Source organism: Anolis carolinensis, chromosome 4, assembly GCF_035594765.1.
Source record: "Anolis carolinensis isolate JA03-04 chromosome 4, rAnoCar3.1.pri, whole genome shotgun sequence".
In the NCBI taxonomy this organism is placed as follows: domain Eukaryota; kingdom Metazoa; phylum Chordata; class Lepidosauria; order Squamata; family Dactyloidae; genus Anolis; species Anolis carolinensis.
The window spans coordinates 171,909,103-171,933,050 of NC_085844.1; the positions used below are offsets into that span (position 1 = coordinate 171,909,103).

Genomic DNA, 23,948 nt, shown 5'->3' on the forward strand with positions numbered 1-23,948 from the left:
TATGGGTCCCCAGGTGTTTTGGCTTACAACTCCAATAAATCCCAGCCAGTTTACCAGCTGTTAGGATTTCTGGGAGTTGAAGGCCAAAACATCTGGGAACCCACAGGTTGAGAACTACTGATCTAGAAGATAAAAAGGGAAAGAATAATGGTGTTATATTTTAAATATATTTGAATAATACTTTTATATTTTTATATTTTTTCAAAAATCAGCACTTAAACTGAAACCATTTTGGTACATTTAGATTTACCTCCTCTAGAAAGTGACTTTTCAAAAGTTAGGGTTTTTCTGACATTGGATTACATGGAGGACACCCATGGAATTCAGACAATCATGAGATCTGGATAATTGCAGTTCAGTTAATTGGAGGTTTTGTGTGTGTTGGCACATCTGTTTAGTATAAAACTTACATTCTCTCTCATTTTAAGATTAAAAATTCCTAACTGAGCTTTGTTGGTAGCTTGGAAGCATCTGCTGGCATATAGTTGACACCTATCAAAAGCATAACTGGAGTCAATGTCCTTTCCTGAAATGAAGGTTGAGCACATAAAAAAGATTGCATGGTAGGAGAAGACACAATTTAAATGGTCTTTTCATTTGATCATTTAAATCAGGGTAAGAGGAGGCTGAAAAAATATGTTTCCAGTTTTAAAAGGGTTAAAAGGAAGAAGATTAAAATATCTTCTTTTCTCTCTCTCTCTCTCTAAATGTGCACTCTAAATTAATTTCCACTGGTAATCCAGATCGGGTTAAATAACTCCTCATTATTCTGCTACACAGCTGAGGCTTCTCAAAATGTTTATCTTGTTTTGTAACTGGTACCTTCTGGCATATTCCAGTGCCAACTCTTGTAGCTCCTGCTATATTTCATTCTCACTATTTTTGGAATGGAGCTGCTGGTTCCAGGTGATTTAATAAATCGCTTTTTTCCTTTCCTTTTTTTCTTTTTTTGGTGTGTTCCTTTTAACTTACCCATCTGCGCAACACATGCGTAACTTGCAATCTGTTGGCAGTTTGCAGAAAGACAAACTGTCAGAGCTGCGTGCATTTGACAACTTTGTTCCCAATTAGATTAGTGGTAATTTTAACAGATTTCAGGCCAGTCGGGAGAGGAGGAGGAAAAAAAAGGAATGACATGTTATTAAAGCATCAATTTTGACAGACCTTGAGCACATTGAGCATCAGTGTAAATTATATTAAATGCTTTAATTAAAGCTATGAAAGATTTACCCTTTAAGCAGTAAGTGATTGCGCTGCAAATATAAAGGGAAAGTGGATAACAGTTTCCTAAATGGCTTCTGCAGTTTGAGACGGTGCACCAGTCACTTCCTCCACCATAATCTATGAGTGTAATGTTGGAAGCATCGTTAATTATTCAGAGCCACGTCTATGGTAGCAGATGTGATTAAAAACATGAATAGTACAAGTCAGCAATGAAGCACTGCCTATTTTTTTAAAGGAAAAGAAATCATGGCTAAAGTTCCTTTTCAGCACAATGCTGCCTGAAAGCTGCCAAGAAAAAAATTAGTAGTCTGGTTAGATATTCCTGGTTTAGTGTGTACATGCATGATGTGGATGGAAGTATATTTTTCTAATTTTCTAATTTTAGAAAAAATCTTGAAAATGTTTTTATTTAGCATTGAAGACCACTGTCAAGACGAAACTTGGACTCAGATCAATCTTTACTCTTCAGGATTTATTCCATGCAAAATTTGCACGTGGCCCTTTTTTGGCATGGAAAAATAGCATATTTGATGCAGAAAATAATGTTATTATAATATTTCTGTGGATAAACCAATATTTTTTATGAAGAAAGTGTTTTTTTCCTGAGCAGAAAAGCTATTTTCTGTACCAAAATGCTGTGCAAATATAATGCAAAATAAATCCTGAACTGTGAATATTTTCTGAAAATGGCACAGTTATCAATAATTTTCTTGTCATATGAAGAAAATTTCCCAAAATTCCTAATTGTTTTTTTTTTGAAGATGCAATTAATGAAGAATGACACCCCGGAATACATGCATATTACACACTTGCTTGTGACAACACACAAATACAGTACAGCCATAGTAAATTTAATTATTTTTCTTACAGGGCTTGAGTTTTAATACAGAGTTTTGCAGCTTGCCAGGAACGATTTATTCATTTCAAACCAGATCTTATCTATGTGAACAACCATGGCCTTTTAACTTATAGAAATGTCTTTTTTTTAATAAAAAAAGAACAAGGTCCTGTTGTTCACTGGAGTGAACCAGACTCCAAGGAACTCTGGCTTAAGGCACACACATTTGAAAAAAATCTGAACCTTGCCCTTCTCCACATTCACATGCACAAATGTAGAGTATAGAAATGAAAAGGAATAAAAGACTACTTTCAATGTTTATATAATGGCCTTGGGTATTTTAACATGATGTATATTTAGAATACATCCCAAATTACATATAGTATTTTCTAATATATTTGAGGACATTGGGATTCATGGCATAAAACATAAATGCAGTGCAAATATGTGTTTTAGAAAAGAAGCATTGCTAATTAACTTGAAAAATAAAACAAATTCCTTAGGTTTATGCCAAAATTTGAAGTATTTTTGGCCCTAAGATTGGGGCTAAGAGATACTTATTTTTGAAGTATCTCTTAGCCCCAATCTTTGTCCCCACCCAGTTCCTGATCTGTCGAACTATTTTTACTTATACTACTCCCCAAAGAGAGAGCGGAGAAGCTGGAGCCACAAAATTAAGGATCTAAACCTGCAGAAATGGAAGTGGCTCTGTTGGCTGAGAATTACTTGGCAGATTTTGGATAACTGAAATATGAAACACTAAATCATACAACTTAAATGTTCAGGCATGAGCTAAATGTTCAGGGTGCTAAGTGGTGCATGGGTAACCAGGGGCCCTATACAGTTATAGCAGTATGATTATACAGTAGAGTCTCACTTATCCAAGCCTCACTTATCCAAGCCTCTGGATAATCCAAGCCATTTTTATCGTCAATGTTTTCAATATATCATGATATTTTGGTGCTAAATTCGTAAATACAGTAATTAGAACATAATATTACTGCATATTGAACTACTTTTCTGTCAAATTTGTTGTATAACATGATGTTTTGGTGCTTAATTTGTAAAATCATAACCTAATTTGATGTTTAATAGGCTTTTCCTTCATCCCTCCTTATTATCCAAGTTATTCGCTTATCCAAGCTTCTGCCGGCCCGTTTAGCTTGGATAAGTGAGACTCTACTGTACTACTTTAACTGCCATGGTTACAGCCTATGGACTCTCCCTGGGCTTCTATTCAGTGAGGCATTAGTGCTCTCTTTGTACTATAAACCCCAAGATTTCATAGGATGGAACCATGACATGAAATTGCAGAGTTATATGTGTGAAGAATCAAACAGGCCCAGGTCTCCAAATAGGCTGGACAATGAGAATCCTTGGCCTTCAATCACTGCTTATTTTTCATGCATGTAATTAATAAAGTCATGGTCAGATTTTAGCCCAACAAGAACAGTGTGACCTTTGTCTCTTCGTAAAGATTTTCCTGCTCATGTAACTTTAATTTTTATTTTCAGTGAATGGCAGCTGGCAGTTGTAAGTGAGTACCCAATCAGCTGTCTTCATTTCTTTACTGCAGCTTCTGGAAGTGATGAGTGTGTGTGTGTGTGTGTGGTAATTTAGCACTGGTAGGACACAGCATTTGTCTTAATTAGTGCTAATGTATGAGAAATACCTAGGGAAGCTGTAGAGCTTGACATACAGAAAGGCCTGGAAGCCGTTACAAAGAAATTAACCATGTGCCTAAAGATAGGAAGTCTCCCAAGCTTTGTGTGTAGATAAATTCTTGGGTATTTCCTGAAACCCCAGTGAGAAATATTAAAGAATTATTATGGGTGGAAGGAAAAGATAACTTGGATGCATAGTGACATGATGAATCTGAATGGGAATATCAGTGGACAAAATGATGTCTTAGGGGGATATTTCTGATCTTGATATATTAAATATAAATAAGGGGTAACATCTAGCATTTAGTAGTTGTCAGTGCAATGGCTAGGTATATCTTCTTAGAAGAAAGTCCCACTGAGCTCAGTGTAGATGGATGTTCAATCAAATAAATGTGTGTACAATTGCAGCCTTGGATGCTACTGTCAAAATGCCATGTCTGTTAACAAAATAATCACCAAGACTCTGTAAAGTACATCAGTATTATACCCAATATTCCAGATGGTAAGCTGAGATAAAACAATTGTAATAACTAGCTATGGCCGCCTAACAAATTCATGGCAGAAGTCAGATTTAAGCTGGGAAGTTCAGAACTTAATTTTAGTATCCACATAATTTACACTGTGGCTTAGGGTTCTAGACCTAGGACCTCATCACATGAGACTTGGGTTCGATCCTAGGATGCTTCTAGGGCGAAGCCCACAGGAGCCCATCACATGACACAGGGCTACTTCTGGCAGGGCTCCATTCTGGAAGCATCCTAGGATGAAGCCCTGACAACATGGGTGGCTACCCATATTCTCAATAATTAAGCTGGGGACAGTGCAGAGGAACGCTGAGTGGTGACTCTTTCCCCCATATAATGGGGAAGGCGGTGATGCAGGCAATGTAGAGTGTGGGACAATGGTTCACCTGCTTCCCACCGGATTTGCCCTGCTGCCCCATGGATGCCCCCCTGGCTTGAGGACCTCAATGTGATGAGGTCCTTAGTCAATACTCTCCAGCTCTCAGAGTAAGTAGAAGGAATCTTGAAGGATGTGAAAGCAAGTTTTTCCATTTATTACATTTGTCGTTGTTCTATTTGAATGGCATATTTTAACATATCATCTGCATGATATCACCAGAGCCTGCTCCTTGTAACATCACCAGGGGATGTTTTCTATGGTATCACAAGGAGTCAATCCTTGACCTGATCTTTTGGCATTGAAATCTTGGGGCCTGGAATAGTCCCAACTAGACAAGCCTAAGTGTGGCTAATTTAATTTGAAGCAAATTCAGTGTTACAGATCACCTTTAGAGCCCTATTTAGCTCAGCTCCAAACATGAGTTTAGACAAGTTTTTGAAATCTTCTGGAAATGCCCTTTTCTGTGTTTTGCCACCCTTGCAAGTACACATTGGACCTCATCAGATGGGCAAAATTGCCCATCCTACACTGCTTTCACCCCTCTTCAGGCATGGAGCCCACCAGCTCCCATCCCACGAGCAGGGCTCTGTGCATGAAGAGGGGTGAAATTGGTGTTGGTCGCAGAGGCAGCAACATGGGAGGTTTCCCGTGATGCGTAAGAAACAACTGGGGGAAGCTGGGTGGCAGCAAATGGCAAGGCAGGTGGAATAAATGACAAGGCAGGTGATGCAGGCCATTGGCTGCCGGATTCCCCCTGCCCCCTGTTGGGCCCTGCTGGATTTGCCATGATCCATGGTGAATCCAGTAGTTAATGTGATGAGGTCCATATTGGAACAAAGAAGAGAGCTCTCAGACTCTAAGAGAGGTTACATGACTGCCACCCTTTTTACCCTCTTTCTACAGACAGGTTCAGACCTTTTTTCTAGCAGGCCTTTGAGAATTCATTTTTAAAGGGGAGAACAAGTCTGCATAACCTGCAAATTTTCTTTTGAAAAACTTTTAATAGTTTACATTTTAACTGGTTTTATTTTTTTCATAATTCAATTATTTTTAAAACTCTCATGCTGTGAAATTTGTCTAAGTTTGTTTTAACTGCTGTAAGCCATGTTGCACCAAATTACAAAAAGGGAATAACAACAACAACAACAACAACAACAACATCCACTGCCTCACCCCCAAACGTAGCTTGTTCATGTGAAATTATTTGCCTCTACTGATATTTTTGGCTTTGTTTCCTTTGCAGACTTCAGTGCTTACTGTGCAAGCAGTCATTCCTGCTATTTTTTTGTTGCTGGTGCTCCCTTATACCCTGATCCTTGCTTTTCTCAAAAGATCACATGAGAAGATTCTGGACTCTTTAATGCTGAATGTTTCTCCTGTCACTGCTTCTGCTTTTTCTCATTGGCTCCTACATCTGTAAACACTGTCTTTATGCTCTAGCGGCTATTCCTGTGCAGTCCTCAACAGAATGGCAAATAGTAAAGGGGTGAGATCATAGCTGAATGCAGAGGTTGTTTTGCAACCTGCTGAAAGCATCAACAGAAAGAACAAAATGTAGTTTGAAAAATGTTTTATGGTCTCAGTATGAAAGGAAAGTGAAAAGGAACAAGATTGACACAGATTAATAATATTATGTGTGTACACACACTAGAACTCCCCAAAATACAGCAGGGCATTTTATTTCCTGGGGGTGGGGGTGGGGAAATAAACCCTAAAATAATCAAAGTGGTGAGGGTGGGTCCAGCAATGTGGTAAATTGACTATTACCGCCTGCCCGAAAGACTGGATGAGGCTTGTTGGTCATTTGTGGGCCACTCCTCTTTTTTCAGCCTTTTAATCAGAGATTGACATTATTGGGCCAATGTTTGATCTTTAAAAGCCTCTGATACTGGTGCTGATACCTTTCCCTATCTCCCTTTCTCATTATGCAATCATGTTAAGACTTCAATTTAACTATCATGGCTGCATTTTATGGGTTCCTGGGATTTGTAATTTGGAGAGACAGTAGAGCTCTGTAGATGAGAATACACAATGTCCCTCCCTGAACTGCCAATCTCAAGTTTCCACAGGATGTTGCCGTGGCAGTTAAAATGCGATCCTAGTGTTATAGAACAATTTAGAGCAGCATTGGACAGTGAGATCCAAGCTGTGGGTTAGGCCTGGTGAGAATAGAAGCCAATAATTTTCAGAATGTAACTCACCAGGTTGAAGCAGAAGCCACCGAAGAATTTTATTTAATTTCAGCTGAAAGTGATGCCAGCCTGCGATAGTTCGCCAAAAATAGACTGAGATCCATAACATAGCAAAGCATGCACTTTTATACAGTTCTAGTTTTGAATTTCCTGCCTCCCGCCCTCCGGCCAGCTCTGTGTTGATTGGCTCTGATGTTAGAGTAGAGGGGGAGCCAATAGGAGCCTCCTCCAATGAGGGCATGAGCCCCATCTGTGACCTCACTCCCTCGCTGGCCAATGGGGGGGGGGGTAGAGGTTAGACAGGATAGACAAACAGTACACAAGATTATAGGTGACTCAACGATGCCTGTGGATCCATTGATTGATTTGGCCAGTTCCATGAATGGGAGTCTGACCCCTGCTGGCTTGTATCTCTTGTGGAAACAGGATCCGTGATGGGATTATATCTGTTAGTCTTTTTAAGATGAATAGTTTTCAAAATGTCCAAAGAGTTTTCTCCCAGGTGGCCTGACATTAATGTCCTCCGAGGTCTGGGGAAATCCATTGTGCACTGTAGATAGTGATATTCAGAATCCAAGGAGAGGAAGATGGCATTGTTTTGAGACAGTTCCATTAGCATGAGCCTGGGGCAAGCCAAACATGCCAGGTCGAGGCATGTTTGGCCAGAGTTCACAGCAAGGTCACTTTGCTTCAATTTGATATATACATACATGGAGGGAAAGACATTGCACAAGGAAATAATATTGGCAATAAGAAACAATAGTCATATAATATTATGATAGCGACACGCGAGGGAGCCCCAGATCTGGGGAGAATTTCCAGATAAATCCAACATCCCATGGGGCTGGGGAGACAAATACATAGTTTTCATGGCCGTTTGTCCAGGCTTCCACTCCTGGACGCGTTTCCATGGTGGGAACTTTTTTAGAAGGGGATCCCAGGATTTCCCTTCCAGCCCAGGCAGGCAAAGGGGCCAGGTTGGGGTACCCTGAAACTTTGAACGACGCAAGGAGAGGGGGTTACAGGCATGGAAGAAGGGGGAAGGAAGGTCCCTGATATTTCATAAAAGTTTATAAAAAGTTCATAAAAGTTTATAAAAAGCCAAAAAAATTGATTTGGAGCCCATGGAGCTGGTTAAAAGAAAAAGCAGGGTGGAGGGTAAGTTATAGTTTTCCAAGAGTTAGTGCAGCCCGGAATGGGTGCGGGAGAGAGAGAGAGAGAGAGAGAGAGAGAGAGAGAGAGAGAGAGAGAGAGCCTTTTGGGGCTCAAAGGGGGAGGGAAGAGGGAATCCCAAACCCCAGAATCAGAAAGGAGAGATACATAGTAATGCATGCAACAGTGAAAGAGGTCAAATACATTTTGTGATATGGTTTCCAGTAATACATTTTGTACCTTCTGCTATAAATATATGAAATGTAGGACATAAGCCTTGATTAAAATGTACACACTATATATCATGGGAAGGGTCCTTGTTATTGTTATTGTGGTCTTTGCAAATTGACCAAGACATCCAGCCTGATGTCCTTGTCAAAACTATGAATTCCTTAAATCATCGGTCACCTTCGATCACACTAGCACTCCAATTATGTAGTGTCAGATTTTATTGCCAGTGGTTGAACTGACCTTTCCAAGTGAGCTTACTGCGAAAAATGCAGTAGTGTTAATTTTAGACTCATAGCCCATAATCCTGTTGGTGTGCAAGCAATTGCACATTTTCTAGGGTCACACAAAGGTATTTGTATATCATGAGAGCTCTATTCTTGTTGTGTCTGTTCAAGTCATTTCTGGCTTATGGCTACCCTCAAGCAAATGTATCACATGGTTTTGTGGGCCTGAGACTGTGGAAATCGAACCTCGGTCTCCAGAGTCATAATTCAACTGTTAAAGCACTACACCAAAATGTTTTTCTTTTTTCTGCCACCACCAACCAGATTCCAGACAATGTGTAATACAGTCAGTGTGTAATGCAGAAGCAAAATGACAATATCGACCAGATGCATTCTGATAGGGAGTCTGTTGTATTAATTGCTGTATACTGATATATATATAACCATGATATTTTTAAATTCACAATAGTTTATTATCTCCCTGTTCTTTCTTTTTTTCTGAAATAGTTTTACCATCAGTAATGGTCATATGGAGAAGAAAGGCCAGCTAGAATTAAACATTAAACACACTGACCGGATTCCACCTACTTTACTTTATAACAAAGGTCTTCATATTATGGAGGGTAGCAAAGGAGTCTTAACTTCAGATGTTCTTCAACTTATAGACATAGACAGCCCAGCAAAAAATCTCACCTATATTATTACCCAGTACCCACAATATGGACATTTATACATGAAAGAGATGGTCTTACACTGGGGCCAATTTACACAATTGGATGTGGATAACAGAAGAGTGTACTACAAACATAATGGACGAACTGGGCAAATTGATATGTTCTCCTTTGTAGCTACAGACAAAGTCAATCGTGGAGTTTTGGTCAATGGGCAACTGAGAGATGACCCCATTGAATTTATGATACAGGTATGTATGGATATGAAATATATTCCCTTTTTTGTACATGGTCGGTATTTATTAGAAGTGGAAATATACTAGCCAGCATTTTCCAATTATGCTTCCTTAGCAGCACATATTTAAGATGTAATATTGCAATGAATTTACAATATTAAATGCTGGGAATTGGCCAGAGATACTGTATTCTCTGAGGCTGTAGAAAGAAGACAGATTTTAGTGGAAATCATATATTTATGGCTTATCAGGGCAATTGAACCTGGTGTTTCTCAGCCTTAGACTACCTCTGGTAAAATATGAGTGATTATCTCCCTGCATGACCCTGTGAGTTTTTTTTTTTTTGCATAAATACTACCTTGCCTACTCTTTTGTGTACATGTCTTTGTACATGTATGAATATCCACTTTGTCTTGGGTTCCTCCTGTAGCTCTCTCTGTAATTGGCTTCTTGCTTTTCTTTCACAAGGACCCTAGCCATGATGGATGGAGGTGGTCATCTAAGCTCTGTGGTTGGGTCTCTGAGCAGGCATAAAGATTGTGCAGAACTGAGAATAGATTGTGCAGAACTGAGAATTTTGGCTGAATTCCCCCCCCCCCATGCAACTCTCTTGTTTCAAAGATGTTTTTGTCCAAATCTCCTCTTCTCTGTAACTGGATCATGTCCTCCTGTATAATCCATACCATACACTCAGGTCCTCTGTGTGACATTTACTTCAAAAAGCCAGGACAAGAATGGCAAATGTCACTCAAAGCACTTTTTCCTCTAGCCGCCCCTAGACAGGGGAACAACCTGTTGGAAAAGACTCAACAACTGAATTTAAAGCAGGCTGCCCTACCTAAATGATTTTTAAATTATGAATCTGAATATGCATTGAACGTATAGGTAAAGGTTAAGGTTTTCCCCTGACATTAAGTCCAGTCGTGTCCGACTCTGGGGGTTGGTGCTCGAGATGGAGATCATTTCTAAGTCGAAGAGCCAGCGTTGTCCGTAGACACCTCCAAGGTCATGTGGCCAGCAAGACTGCATGGAGCGCTGTTATCTTCCCTCTGGAGCGGTACCTATTGATCTACTCACATTTGCATGTTTTTGAACTGCTAGGTTGGAAGAAGTTGGGGCTAACAGCGGGTGCTCACTCCGCTCCCCAGATTCAAACCTGTGACCTTTTGGGCCACAAGTTCAGCAACTCAGCGCTTTAACACGCTGTGCCACCGCCCCCCCCCCATTGAACATATATGTTCTTTTAAACTGATGGTATGTTTATGTGTTTTTAACTGATATGTGTTGCTTTTTAATCTGTTGATGATCCCCATTTTGATCCACTGGGAAAGGTGTTTAAGAAATTTGTTTTTGTGGATCTATTTACCCAAAATTTTGTGAATCTATTTACTCAAAATTAGGCAACATTTTTGATCTAACCAGGATTCAGACCCAAGAATGCATTGGCAAAATCAGTGATATATTCAAATTAACACAGAGAAAGGGGAAGTACATAAAACTCAAAAGTGGATTAGAACGTCAAAAAAAAGCCTCTCATTCAAATTCCACAATTTGGTTCTCGAGCCCACAGATTTCCAGGAAACAAACATCTTCGCTCTATTTAGAAGTCTTGTTATTCACCTGTGAAATGTAGCTCTGTGCCTTTAAACACATTGTTCAATGTTAGGAATACATTTAACTGCTTATTCAGGACTGAGAGGCTTACATGTCTGGTAAATCAACCTCAGTGGCCACTAGAGAGAGGCACTTCTGGCAAAAGTTCAGAAATCAGTGTTTTGGAAAGATTGGTTTGACCAGCTCTCATGTGAGCGCATGTTCCTGACCAAATGCAGTCAAATTCTAAATGACATTTAACTGCTCCCTTGCTACTCCTAACCATGGCCAAAGCCCTCCTAAACCTCACAGGATGCTCAGGAGGAGCTTATTTTGAACTTCCCTTATTTTAACTTCGTGTTCCTATTTAATATGTTGAGGTTGTGTTTTGAATAACCTGTTTTGTCGTAATTTATTGAGGAGTCTTGGGAGAAGCATGCATTATAAAATATGCTTCTACTTGTTAAATTGTTTAAATGGGGATTTCTGTTTATTGTCAACAGCTTTGACACATACAGACAAATCCAATGCGTTTTTTCTCATACGTAAGTCCACTGAGATCAGTGGAATTTACTGCCAAGTAAACATACACTTTCTAAGTTACAGATGGTCACTGTGCAAATGGTCATTTTCAAGTTTGCCTCTATCCCTTTTTATTAAATTTGGCAGTGGTGTATTTGAAGGGTGATAGATTTTGGAACCAAAAGAGTTAATGGGCAGTAGCCCCTAAATTGCATGTTTCTTAAAACTCATGGCCTAGTTTACTAATCAGTTGTCATAAGATGTCAGATAGGGAACCATCACTTAAGGATTGCAGAATGCAGTCAGTCAAGCAGCTAATTGGTTGGACAGTGGCATGAAGGTGTATATCCCAAAGGAGGGTGAATTATCAGAACAGGTGAAGAAAGTTTGGATAGATGAGCATCTCAGTGGTATAAAATTCAACACTTGGCTGGATTACATTGATGTCGACCAGGAAGGCAGCTTTGTTCCTTCTTTGGGGAATGCATATCAGCATAGTGGGCTGAAAGACCATTATTCCCCTTCTCTAGTTTAATTGAAGAATGAAACTGCTAGTCAGCTGAATGAAGAGCAATACCCAAGGAATACCTTGACAGTTTCTTTTTGTCTTAAATACTGAAAAGTATGTGCTTTCTACTGTGTTGTTATTTGCAACTTATCTCTCTTTTTAAATCACCAGCAAAAAGAGCTGGCAACAATTCATTATACAACTTGTGGCTTTTTCTCTTTTTATCCTAAAATATCATCCTTCAAAAATCTGACAAAGATCCCAGTCAAAAACCTCTGGTGTTCTCATCTTGTTATTTTTAACAAAATTTGAAATGTTCCTTGTTTGGAAGTATTATTCCTATTTAATAGTGTGGTGCTTAATGGAAATAACTGCACCCAGTCTCTGGGCACATATCCCTTTGGAAATAAATGTCAATCACAACCTTATTGAAAAGGAAAAATGATGTCATATCTGCTTGGCATGAATCTCTATGAACATGTGGAGACCACCTTTTGAAAACCACGAGTCAAGAAAAGCATAACCTTGTCAAAAGTCAACCCTTTGAACAAGTGATATTCATAAGCATTCATGTAATGGCACACAAGTAACTCAACTGTTAAACTGAAGAACCATGTCTTTGAACTGCTGACGATAAAGGCATGCCACTACAAAATATATTCATTTGGTAGAAGATGGTTATTTTGAAGTTGAAGTTGCAGTTGCCCAAAAGATATACACTCCCTTGAAACTTCTTAGTTTAAAATATGCAGTCAGAGATTAAAAAACAAAGTCTTCTTTGGAAAATAACATATCTTGTTTACTCACAAACATCTTGTATTAATTCACCATACAGGCACATTTCTTAAGTTCAGTTATAGATAGGATGCAGTACTCTGTGTGTTGAGTACACAAGGTATCATTCTTAATCAATAGGTCATAGTCAGATATGAAGGAAATTGGCTAAAGACAATTTCTAGATGGTACCTAACCCCTAAAAAAAACTCGGGTTAATGTACAGGAACAGAGATAATAAATGTTGGAGGTGCAAAGATCAGGTAGGTTTGTATTTCCACATGTGGTGGAACTGCAAAGAAATTAAAAACTATTGGAAAATAATTCATACCGAAAGTAAAATAAAAATATCTTAAAATAGATTTTGATTGTAAACCATAATATTACCTATTAGGGCTACTTGATATGCAAAATAATGATGAATTAAATACCTCAAAAGATAAAAATATCAAAGAAAAAATCTTTACATACATAATAATGGCAGCAAGAATAGTGGTAGCCAGAAATTGGAAAGGAACTACCAGTCCCACTAAATCAATGTGGCTGGAAAAAATGTTAGATATTAAAAATATAGATAAATTTACTTATTTGATTTTAAAAAAATACCAGTAGGCCCACAAAAGAAATGGATTGGTCAAACTTTGAAGAATATCTACAAGAAGAACTGAAATGAAGATTGGATATGAGATGTAAATGGAAGATAGAAGAATGGAAGTCTAACCCCCCCCTCTTGTTAGGTCATCTTACCTAGGAGTCTGACAACAGACTCCTTTCCATTTCCTACTACCCTACCCCAAACCTTCCTCCCCACATTTCCCTTCCCCCCACCCTTAGTCTAGCCCTTATCACTACCGTTACATGTACCCATACCCTAGGGTTTTACCCCCTTCCCCTCTATTTCTCCTTACCGCTCTCTCCACTACTCTCCTCCCCTCTACCCCTTAGTTATCAATCTTGTAATACTGAAAATTTTCAATAAATATCAGGCATAGTTGTACTCACTGAAGTCCATAAGTCATACTTCTCTACTGAAGTTCAAACAGCAACATGCATCCACCTCCATTGAGGTGTAAAGCAGACTGAATACAAAACGGAGTCCTGAGTCTGAACATGCTCAGTACAATCACATGTCTATAACCCCTCCCACACCAAAGAGGTCAGTCAAACTGGTAAATCAACATGCACATAAAATACAGGTTAGCAAATATATACATTAACAAACAAACAGTGAAAGGTTTGGGAGGTTGCTATTTCCAACAGTGCTAACTTTGAAAGTGGTTGTTACACTCCAGAAATTTCATTTTTGTGGCTGCCACAAACTATGTTAAATTGATTGAGACTCTATAAGATATTCATTGAAAAACTATAGCAAAATGTGCTGCAGGATGTCCTGCAAAAACAAATGTTTTGCAATTTAATAAACCTTTTCTATGTTTTTATGATAGAACCAATATAACTCAGGCCTATGTGATCAATGAAAAAAATGTTTCAATACTCATCGCGAAATTCGGGGCTGGGGGAAAATAGTTTCTACAGTGTTTCCAAAATGGGGTTTTGTATCATAACTATAACAAGTTATCTACTTTTTGTTATTTTCCATTAAGTAATTAATTGTGTCAATGGGGAAAATCCAGGGGCTACTTTCTCCTTCATTTTTACAGATATTGGAGCAAAACTTGCTACAAAGGTAGAACATATTTACCACTGTTAGCCCATCAAGTTTCATAATGTTTTGATCATCCACAGATTTTTGAGAAATTTTCAAAAGTTTTTACAAAAAACATTAAAAAAAACTACAAGAGCAATCTCCTTGAATTTTCTATACAGTGAAACAAATAATAGATCATTCTCCCCAAGTTTCAAAAATATTAATACATATACTAATTTTGGAATTTGTTAAAGTTTAGATAAAAAAAACTTTTTTAAAGTCACAACAGCTATCTCATTGAATGTCTTTCATATTAAACAATAGAACTTCAATTTAGGGATTTCTTTCTAAGCACTGACTGACTTACTTGTATTGTGGTATCAGTCAGTCCTCCTCTTTGCAGTTCAACGATTTATTGGATCCCTGGCTGCTGCTTGGAGGAAAAAATCTCTCCCTATTCTAATTGGAGCTTTCTGAAGCTGAGTAGAATTCTGGGAAATGTAGTTTAGAACAGGGCCTTTTGAATTCTCTGCCATAGGTCCGTTGTCTTCCCAAACTATGTTTCCCAGAATTCTATGCTCTCTCAACCTCTTTCCCAGCTCATGCAGCCCCCCCCCCCCCCACACACACACAGACTTTCCTCTCCTCATGGTGAGAGGCCATTAATTTAAAGAGGAATGGCAGCTTTTTTGGCTTCATCTTACTTGTGCTGAAAATGAAACTGACTTTGATAGCTCTCCCCCATGTTTCCTAATATCTGTTCATATAAACAAAATTTACGAATTAGATACGACTTACTAATTAAAAATGAAGTTTTGTGCACCCTTACTAGATAGATACAAATTATACTCATCATTTAAAGTGGGGACATATCTTCATTTCAGAATGAGACAAATTATTACATAGACAGATATATAGTTTTTATTTTACAGAAATACACAGTGAGATAATCCTTGAAACTACTTTTCTGGCTAGATAGGTAGGAAATTGTGCAAAATCCCAGATTTAGCACATTTACTAACATTGTAAGATTTCTATATTTATATTTAAATACACAACTGTATAGAACTGGCACGGGTCATTTAAAATTACCTCCAAAAGGTAGGTAGGTGCCATGGTGTTACTATTTTAAAAATTCTTTACTTTCTAGATTCTCAAGGGTAATTAAATGAGTTTCATTAGTTATTTGGGGGAAAGGGGCAAATACAATGTTACAAGCTATTGGCCACCATCCATCTACCTTATTGTTTCAGTTCCCACAAGAGAATGCATCGATTAGTTGGCATCTAAACTGTATAATATTCTCTTTTTTTTACTATCACAACTATCAAAATAACTTTTAAAATCACAGTTACACCACAAAAGATGTAACACTCCTGTTTGCTGAGTTGCAGTTTTCTATCTCTTTTACTAGAGAGAGAAAAAATGAATTAAAGGCAACAGGTTATTTGTAAACTGGGACTTTTAAACTCTGGTTTCCAAGTTGTGGTTTAGCAGAGCCAAGAGCAAAAAGCAGTATGTGGTAAGTAAGGGTATCTGCATTTCCAGGCAGTTGAATCAATTATTTAGAAAAGAAAAATGCAAATGTATGTCTTATATTTGATATTCAAGCTGAATAATACATTGTATGGGAGAACACCGTAGAATTCTTCCCCCTCATTTTGCCAACAGGTAGAATGTCAAGATAAAATGGTTCCAAAACTCGTAGTAAAAGCAAGCCCAAGCACCATACAAAACCTGAAAGATGGGAGATTAGCTGTCCCAATCACAGTTCACAACCTGAAAGTTACAGACGATGATAGCAGAGATGAAGATCTCATCTTCACAGTTCGTCGGCAACCTTACTTTGGATATCTTGAACACTCAAGAGCAGGTATTTCCACCCTTTCAGTCTTGAAATGCAAGGTCCTGAAATGCTACCAAATATGTTTGATTGCTTGAAATATCTTGCAACAGTGCAGTCCTATAGAAATCTATTCAGATGTCCCATTGAATTGGGTGTATTTCAGGATAAATGTCTGTGATATCTTTATTTGTAATCCAGGCATGCTTATCCCAAATTGCTTTGTGAAAGGGGGAGGACAGATTTTCCATTTTCTTCTCCCTTCTTTACATTTCTGAATCCCCTCTCCATTTGTTCTTTTGAGTTGGGTAACCCTATTTGAACTGTAGGATGGTTTCTCTGCTGTTGGTGGGTGGGGGGAGTCAAGAGAAATATATGGAAATTCAATGGCTTCCTCCCTGACTGCCAATCCTGTCTGTGTTTCTGTTTAGGAAGTTGAATCTAGTTAAATTGTATATTTCTATAATAATAATAATAATAATAATAATAATAATAATAATAATAATAATAATAGGTTTTTTAATGGAACAGTGCAAGTTAAGCACCCCTTCTAAATCACCTAAAACAAGTAGGTTTCATGTCTAGGGTCATATGGAGCAAATGAGATAATTCCACTCTGGATGCTTTTCTTTAAATTTGGGGAAATATTAATAAATTAATTTTAAAAAACCAAAATATATTCTTCTATTCCAAAACTCAGAATAATGTATATTTCTCACATAAATCTGAATATACTCTTATTGTATAAAACTATAACTCATGTGAGCTTGTGGCATGCACATTTAAGATAAATGGCTAAAAGACTGTTGTTTCCAGTAAGCTCCTTTTCTAGTGTGCTTTTCTAGTCACTGATTATATGACTCACTGTTTATCTGATAATGTAATTAACATTTGCCAGCCTCTGCTGACTCGAATTCTGTCTCAAAACATTTGTTTGAAAAGTTGCCTTGTCTTTGAGCTGTCATTTTTTTTAACATGAATAATTATCCTGAATCAGGTTGGACAGCTTAAAATAATTTGAGTTTCAGATAGCTTGGAAGGCAAGATAATTTTCAAAAAGTGAACATTGATCATCTTGCAGAGAAAAATGTTTTCTTTATAATGTTGCACTCTCCCTTTCTCTCTTTTTTCTGTCTTGGAGGTGGTCTTCTGAAAAGCTCTTTTACTCAAGATGATTTAAACCACCATAACATTCGATACATCATAAATCCCATCACAGAGGTAACTTCAGATAGCTTCACATTTGAAGTTTCAGATTCAGCTGGCAACACAATAGTTCCAGAGAAGTAAGTGTCAAAAGTCAGGGTCAGTCTGTTGCATGAGGAAATCCTTCTAATATTACGCTATAGGGATTTCTATTCATAGATTTCTCGGACATATGTATTTAACAGGGGTGGTATAGTGGTTTGATTGTTGGATTAGGACACTAAAAAATCAGGGTTTGAATCTGTGGTCAGCCATGAAAGCTACTGGGTGATCTTGGGCAAGTCACACTCTCCTAGCCTCAGAAGAGAGCAAGAGCAAATCCCCTTTGAGCAAATTCTTCCAAGAATACCCTAAGTAGCCTTACAGACATAATAAGTGAAAAATGACATTCAGGCACACAGGATATATTGCACACACACAAACACACAGGATATACTGTAATTGAAAACATTTCAGTATATAGCTCAGACTATTGAAGTGAGGTTATAAAGTTTGAAAAACATGCCATATTATGTATATCTGTACTTTTTTTTAAATGAAATCCTGTTTATATCAGTATCAATCAAGTAAATCAGAGTAACCTAATGAAATATTTGCTTGCCCTCTATCCCTGTTCTTATAAGATGTAAACTGGTGTAAAGTACTCCCCATTCTTGCTTTTCAGCTGGGAAAAGAAAGGCGAGGTATGTGGCAACTAGTTTAACGTATCCAAGAAGTAAAATGGTAAAAGAATAAAATTTTCCTACCAGAGAAAACCTAGCAATCTTTGTTAAATATTCCATGGATTGAATTGGGGGACTCGGCTTGAGAATCACTTTGGGTTGATCCAATGGTATGCTTTGGTGTATAATAATAGCAAAACCTGCTCAAGGAAGTTTCCCAATCCTCTATAGTAGGCTTTTCGGATGCACAGAGGAATATGGGAGTGAGGGTCTGTTGATTCTGGTGGAAGTAGCTGGATCCTGTGAAAAGACTCAATTAAATCCAATAGAGGTCACTATCAGAACTTTAGGAGTCCTATCAGGGTCTTTTTGATTGTGATTTTACTGCATGGCAAAGGGTTGGACTGGATGGCCCATGCGGTCTCTTCCAACTCTGTGATTCCATTATTTTTTGATTCTATGGAACCAATCCATAGTGGATGCCAAGGTCTACTGTACAACTGTCTTTAACACACTGTCTATATGAATTAATGTTAAGTTTAAATTTCAGTCATTACATAAAGTATGTGATTGTCTATATTGCCGACCATCACCAGATCAGGTTTAGCCTTACTGCGCTGCCCAACCTCCGCAGAGGTGGAGAACCAATTAAAATGGTCCGCCCCAGGAGGCTTATGGATCTGGTTGGATTCCTGACGGCTCTTGGGGAATTTCCCGCCACCTCAGTTGGTGATCCTGTCGATGCCCTGGTCTCTCTCTGGAATGGAGAGATGACCAGAGAAGTAGACACGATCGCTCCAGAACGTCCCCTCTCGAGTACCCGAGCTAAACCAACTCCTTGGTTCACTGAGGAGTTGGCAGCGATGAAGTGAAAGAAGAGGGAGCTAGAGCGCGTATGGCATTCAAAGTGGAACTAATCAGACCGAACATGGCTGTGCGCCTACCTAAGGGCATATGCCGTGGCAATAGATGCTGCAAAGAATGCTTTCTTTGCAGCTAATATTGCGTCTTCAAAGAACCATCTGGCGGAACTGTTTCGAGTTGTCAAAGGGTTGTTAAATCCTGTCACTCAAGACAAGATCCCTGACAACTCGGCAGCCCGCTGCGAAGCATTTGCTTGGTTCTTTGCGGACAAAGTCGCTCTGATCCGATCCGGCTTTGACACCATATTAATGGCAGTCTCCGAGGATGTAACACGAGCACCTGCTTGTCCTATTTTGATGGATTCTTTTCAATTGGTTCAGCCTGAGGATGTGGACAAGGTGCTTGGAGAGGTGAGGGCTACCACATGCATCCTAGACCCCTGCCCATCCTGGCTTATAAGGGAAGCCACAGGCAGTTTGCCCGAGTGGGTGAAGGTGGTGGTGAATGCCTCTATTCGGGAGGGCATTTTTCCAGCAAGCCTCCAATTGGCTGTGATCAAACCGCTGTTGAAGAAGTCATCACTGTACCCCACTCAATTGGATAACTTTCGGCCCATTTCCAGTCTCCCATTTTTAGGCAAGGTCGTGGAATGTGTGGTGGCCGCACAACTCCAGGCATTCCTGGTAGACACTGATTTTCTAGATCCAGCATAGTCTGGCTTCAGGCTGAGACATGGTACCAAAACAGCCTTGGTCACCTTAGTTGATGATCCACACCGGGAACTGGACAGGGGGAGTGTGTCCCTGCTGGTTCTGCTGGACCTCTCAGCGGCCTTCGATACTGTCGATCACAGTATCTTTCTGGGGTGCCTTGCCGGGATGGGTCTCGGAGGTACTGTTTTGCAGTGGCTCCGGTCCTTCCTGGAGGGTTGTTCCCAGATGGTGTCACTGGGGGACACCTGCTCGGCCCCACAACCATTGTCTTGTGGGGTCCCGCGGGGGTCAGTATGTCCCCCATGTTGTTTAACATATACATGAAGCCGTTGGGAGAGATCATCCGGAGTTTCGGGGTGAGGTGTCATTTGTACGCAGATGATGTCCAGCTCTGTCACTCCTTCCCACCTGTCACTAAGGAGGCTGTTCAGGTCCTGAACCGGTGTCTGGCCACTGTGTTGGACAGGATGAGGGCCAACAAATTGAAATTGAATCCAGACAAGACAGAGGTCCTCCTGGTCAGTCGCAGGGCCGAACAGGGTATAGGGTTACAGCCTGTGTTGGACAGGGTCGCACTCCCCCTGAAGACACAGGTTCATAGTCTGGATGTTCTCCTGGACTCATCGCTGAGCCTGGAACCCCAGGTTTCAGTGGTAGCCAGGGGAGCATTTGCACAACTAAGACTTGTGCGCCAGCTGCGCCCGTACCTTAGGAAGTTTGACTTGGCCACAGTGGTCCACGCTCTGGTTACATTCCGTTTGGATTTCTGCAAAACACACTATGTGGGGCTGCCTTTGAAAATGGCCCGGAAGATCCAACTAGTACAACGGGTGGCAGCCAGATTAATAACTGGAGCGGCATACAGGGAGCGTACTACTCCTTTGTTAAGCCAGCTCCTGTGGCTGCCAATATGCTACCGGACCCAATTCAAAGTGCTGGCCTTGGCCTACAAAGCCCTAAATGGTTCCAGTCCAACTTTCCTGTCTGAACGTATCTCCTCCTATCAGCCTACGAGAACTTCAAGATCATCTGGGGAGGCCCTGCTCACGGTCCCACCTGCCTCACAAGAGCGGCTGGTGGGGACGAGAGACAGGGCCTTCTCAGTGGTGGCTCCTTGGCTATGGAACTCCCTCCCAAGTGATATCCAGCAGGCTCCATCCCTTCTGAGTTTTAGGAAAAAAGTGAAGACGTGGCTTTGCGAGCAAGCGTTTGATGAGTAAATTCTGTTGGCTTCAACTCGGTCCGGATTAAGGTTCATGTACAAGGTCTTGTGGACGAATGGTTCGAGTATTTTATATTGTATTCTTTTAAATCTATTTATTGTAGTTTGTTAAATTAGCTAACTGTTTTAATTGCTTATGTTTTTATCTTTTTGTATTCTATATTGGCATTGAATTTTGCCAGATTGTGAGCTGCCCTAAGTCCCTTCGGGTGAGAAGGGTGGGATAGAAATGATGGAAATAAATAAATAAATAAATAAAATATTCATCTGATAGGGGTTATTAAATAGGTATACTTCATGACAGACATAAACTATCATTACAAAAATATGACATATCTCTCATTCTCAATTTCACTGAGTTTCTTCAAATCCATCTGCATCTTCTTCCTATCTTTGTTTCACTTCAAATTGTGAGACTTCCTTTCCTTTCTGCAAAACAAGCAGAATTTTAGTGTACTTTCCCCTGATTTACATGTACTTTGTAAACCTCACAAATGCAGGAATATTCAACACGAGGGATGCTTTTTCTCTCAACAAGTCTTATGAGGCACGAAAAATCTACCATCAACAAGACTGTTGAGTACAAAGAAATTTTATTTCTATTTCTTTCTCTCCCTGTTCAGACCAGCATAAATACAATGTAATCGTCCACTCTGGGAATTGTCTACAGCCTAATGGCCCTGTATCTTCTGGCATGGTCTATTAAGAGACCAGTGTCTTCATCTCAGTCAACTGACCAGCTTTGTTCTATTGTCTCCTCTCCCTTTTTATAGACTTCACAAAGCTTTGTTTTGTGTTATCTCACCCAACCAGTGCAGTGGATTTTCCTTATCAGCCATTAGCACAGTGGACTATAAGAGAGTCCACTCAGAGACTCTCACTAACCTTGCAACTTTGATTTCTTCCCTTACATTGGCTGTGCCATGGGGTTTCTTTCTATGCCTCTGGGCTCATTTTCAAGCTCTCTCTTTTTGTGGTAACACCTTTCTTTTTTTCATCCCATATATTTTAATATGCTGTCGCAAAAGAAAACAACATTGCATAACAATGATTTTAAATCCCACTAAGACACAGTTTTATTGCCTTGTAGCAATTCAAAAATTGCTAGTAGGCTACATTCCAAGTGGAGCAAACACAGTATGCATAGAGAATAAAAGCCAGAAGATAACTGAAAGTACTTTTGTTGCTCGTTCTTTAAGTACTTTTATTGCTTTGATATCTGTTCTAATATCAGAGAAGATAAGGTTAACTATGACAACAGCTTCGTTATTGTGCACTTGTTCACCTATCAGGTGATATTTATATAGTGGAGGAAAATGAATTAATCAATACTGAAAAGTAGGGCTGCCCCTGAAAAGTGCCTGGAAACTCCAGCAAGTTCAAAGATCCGCAGCCAAGTTACTCACAGGTTCTCTGACCCTTTGGAACTCCCTCCCCAAGGAAATTCAAACAGCCCCTTCCCTGATATCTTTTTAAAAACAGCTGAAGACTTTCCTGTTCAAGCAAGCATTTAATGAAGAAATCTAATTTTAAGTAACAGGAAGGCTAACTTGCAGTGAGCTGAGCAAAGTGTGTTGCTTGAATTGATGAATTCCCGCAATAATAGTAACTGTTTATATTTTATTTTACAGATGGTTTTATTTGTTACTAGCTTGGGGACCAGGCGGTGCCCGAGTTATTTGAGAACTGAATTGTTTGCCTTTGTTCCAAGTTTAGTCTCGATCCAGTGTCAGTTGGCTTTAGTTGGTATGGGTGAACTACAACTCCCATATGCAAGTCCATGGTCGATCCCCCTCCAAACAGCTCCAGGATGTAAAACAGGTCATGGGGACTCGATGTGTCAAGTTTGGTCTTGATCAGACATGGGTAGGGGTCGCAGTGGTCTGGGGAAGTGAGTGAAGGTACTGTCAATACCATCATCCATGGTCTGTTGTTCCCTCAAATGATAGGAGGACGTAAAGTGGGCCACATTGCACCTATATGTCAAGTTTGGTACAGTTTCATCATTCATGGGCATCACAGTGGTCTGTGGGAGATGAATTGGATGAAGGTACTGGAAATCCCATCATCCTTGGTGTATTCTCCTGCAAACCACACCAGGACATAAATTGTGTCACATTGCACCTGTGTGTCAAGTATGGTACAGTTTCGTCTTTCATGGGTATCACAGTGGCCTGTGGGAGGTGAATTGGATGAAGGTACTGCAAATCCCATCGTCCTTGGTCCATCCTCCCCCAACCTTCTGCAACATATAAGGTGTGTCATTTGGGATATATATACCAGATTTGGTTCAGTTCTGTCATTTGTAGCAGTTTCTGTGGTCTCAAGAAGCGAGTGAAGGTACTGCATGTCCCATCTGTGTGCCAAGTTTGGTCCAGTTCCGTCACTGGTGGGCATCGCAGTGGTCTGTGGGAATCGTAGCGATTGAAAGTACTACATATCCCATCACCCATGGTCCATCATCCTGCAAACGGCACCAGGACATAAAGCGCATCATGGGGTAGGCTCTCTGGAATTGTGGGAGTTGGAGTCCAAAACACCTGGAGGGCCCAAGTTGGCCCATGCCTGGTTTAAAGGCTTCCATACAATCCTAGAGTTAGAGAATGGCCAAAGGCCATCTAGTCGAACCCCCTTCTGCCATAGAGGAAGACACCATCCAAGCCCTCCTGACAGATGGCCATCCAGTCATAAATACGATTGGGAGATTTGAAAGGGGTCTCTGAAGGTCATCCAGTCCAGCCCCGTCTGCCACAAAGGAAGAGACCATTCAAGCCCTCCCGACAGAAGGTCATTCCAACCATACATACCATTGAGACATTTATTTATTTGTTTGTTTATTTAATTCTCATATTTCTCCCCCGCCTTTATGCAATGGACCCAAAGTGGCTTGTAAGGTCATTAAGCCACGTGCTAACATCCACCATATAAATAAAACATAAAAGTAACGTCAAGCAATAGTAGTATAAATAAGACATAGCGGGGTTCAGTGGGGGCAGGTGAACTACAACTCCCATATGCAAGTCCATCATCCATGGTCCATCCCATTCCAAACAGTGCC

At 39.8% G+C, this 23,948-nt stretch overlaps 1 protein-coding gene across 12 annotated transcripts in view; it reads left to right on the plus strand.

The window, feature by feature from the left end:
• LOC100561497 (FRAS1-related extracellular matrix protein 1) overlaps positions 1-23,948 on the plus strand; it is a 318,227-nt gene that overhangs the window by 258,653 nt on the left and 35,626 nt on the right. For 6 of the 12 annotated variants that reach the window (XR_001730232.2, XR_001730231.2, XM_062979566.1 and 3 more), the window contains 3 exons: positions 8,936-9,350; positions 16,052-16,253; positions 17,365-17,509. Coding sequence is in view for 10 of the 12 variants with exons in the window: in XM_062979566.1 (XP_062835636.1) it covers positions 8,936-9,350; positions 16,052-16,253; positions 17,365-17,509 (762 nt within the window). In the remaining 2 variants the exon portion in view is untranslated. Of the gene's footprint in view, positions 1-8,935; positions 9,351-9,803; positions 13,730-16,051; positions 16,254-17,364; positions 17,510-23,948 lie in introns of those variants that run through there. The other 6 variants (XM_008109361.3, XM_062979568.1, XM_062979569.1 and 3 more) reach the window with 6 other exon arrangements.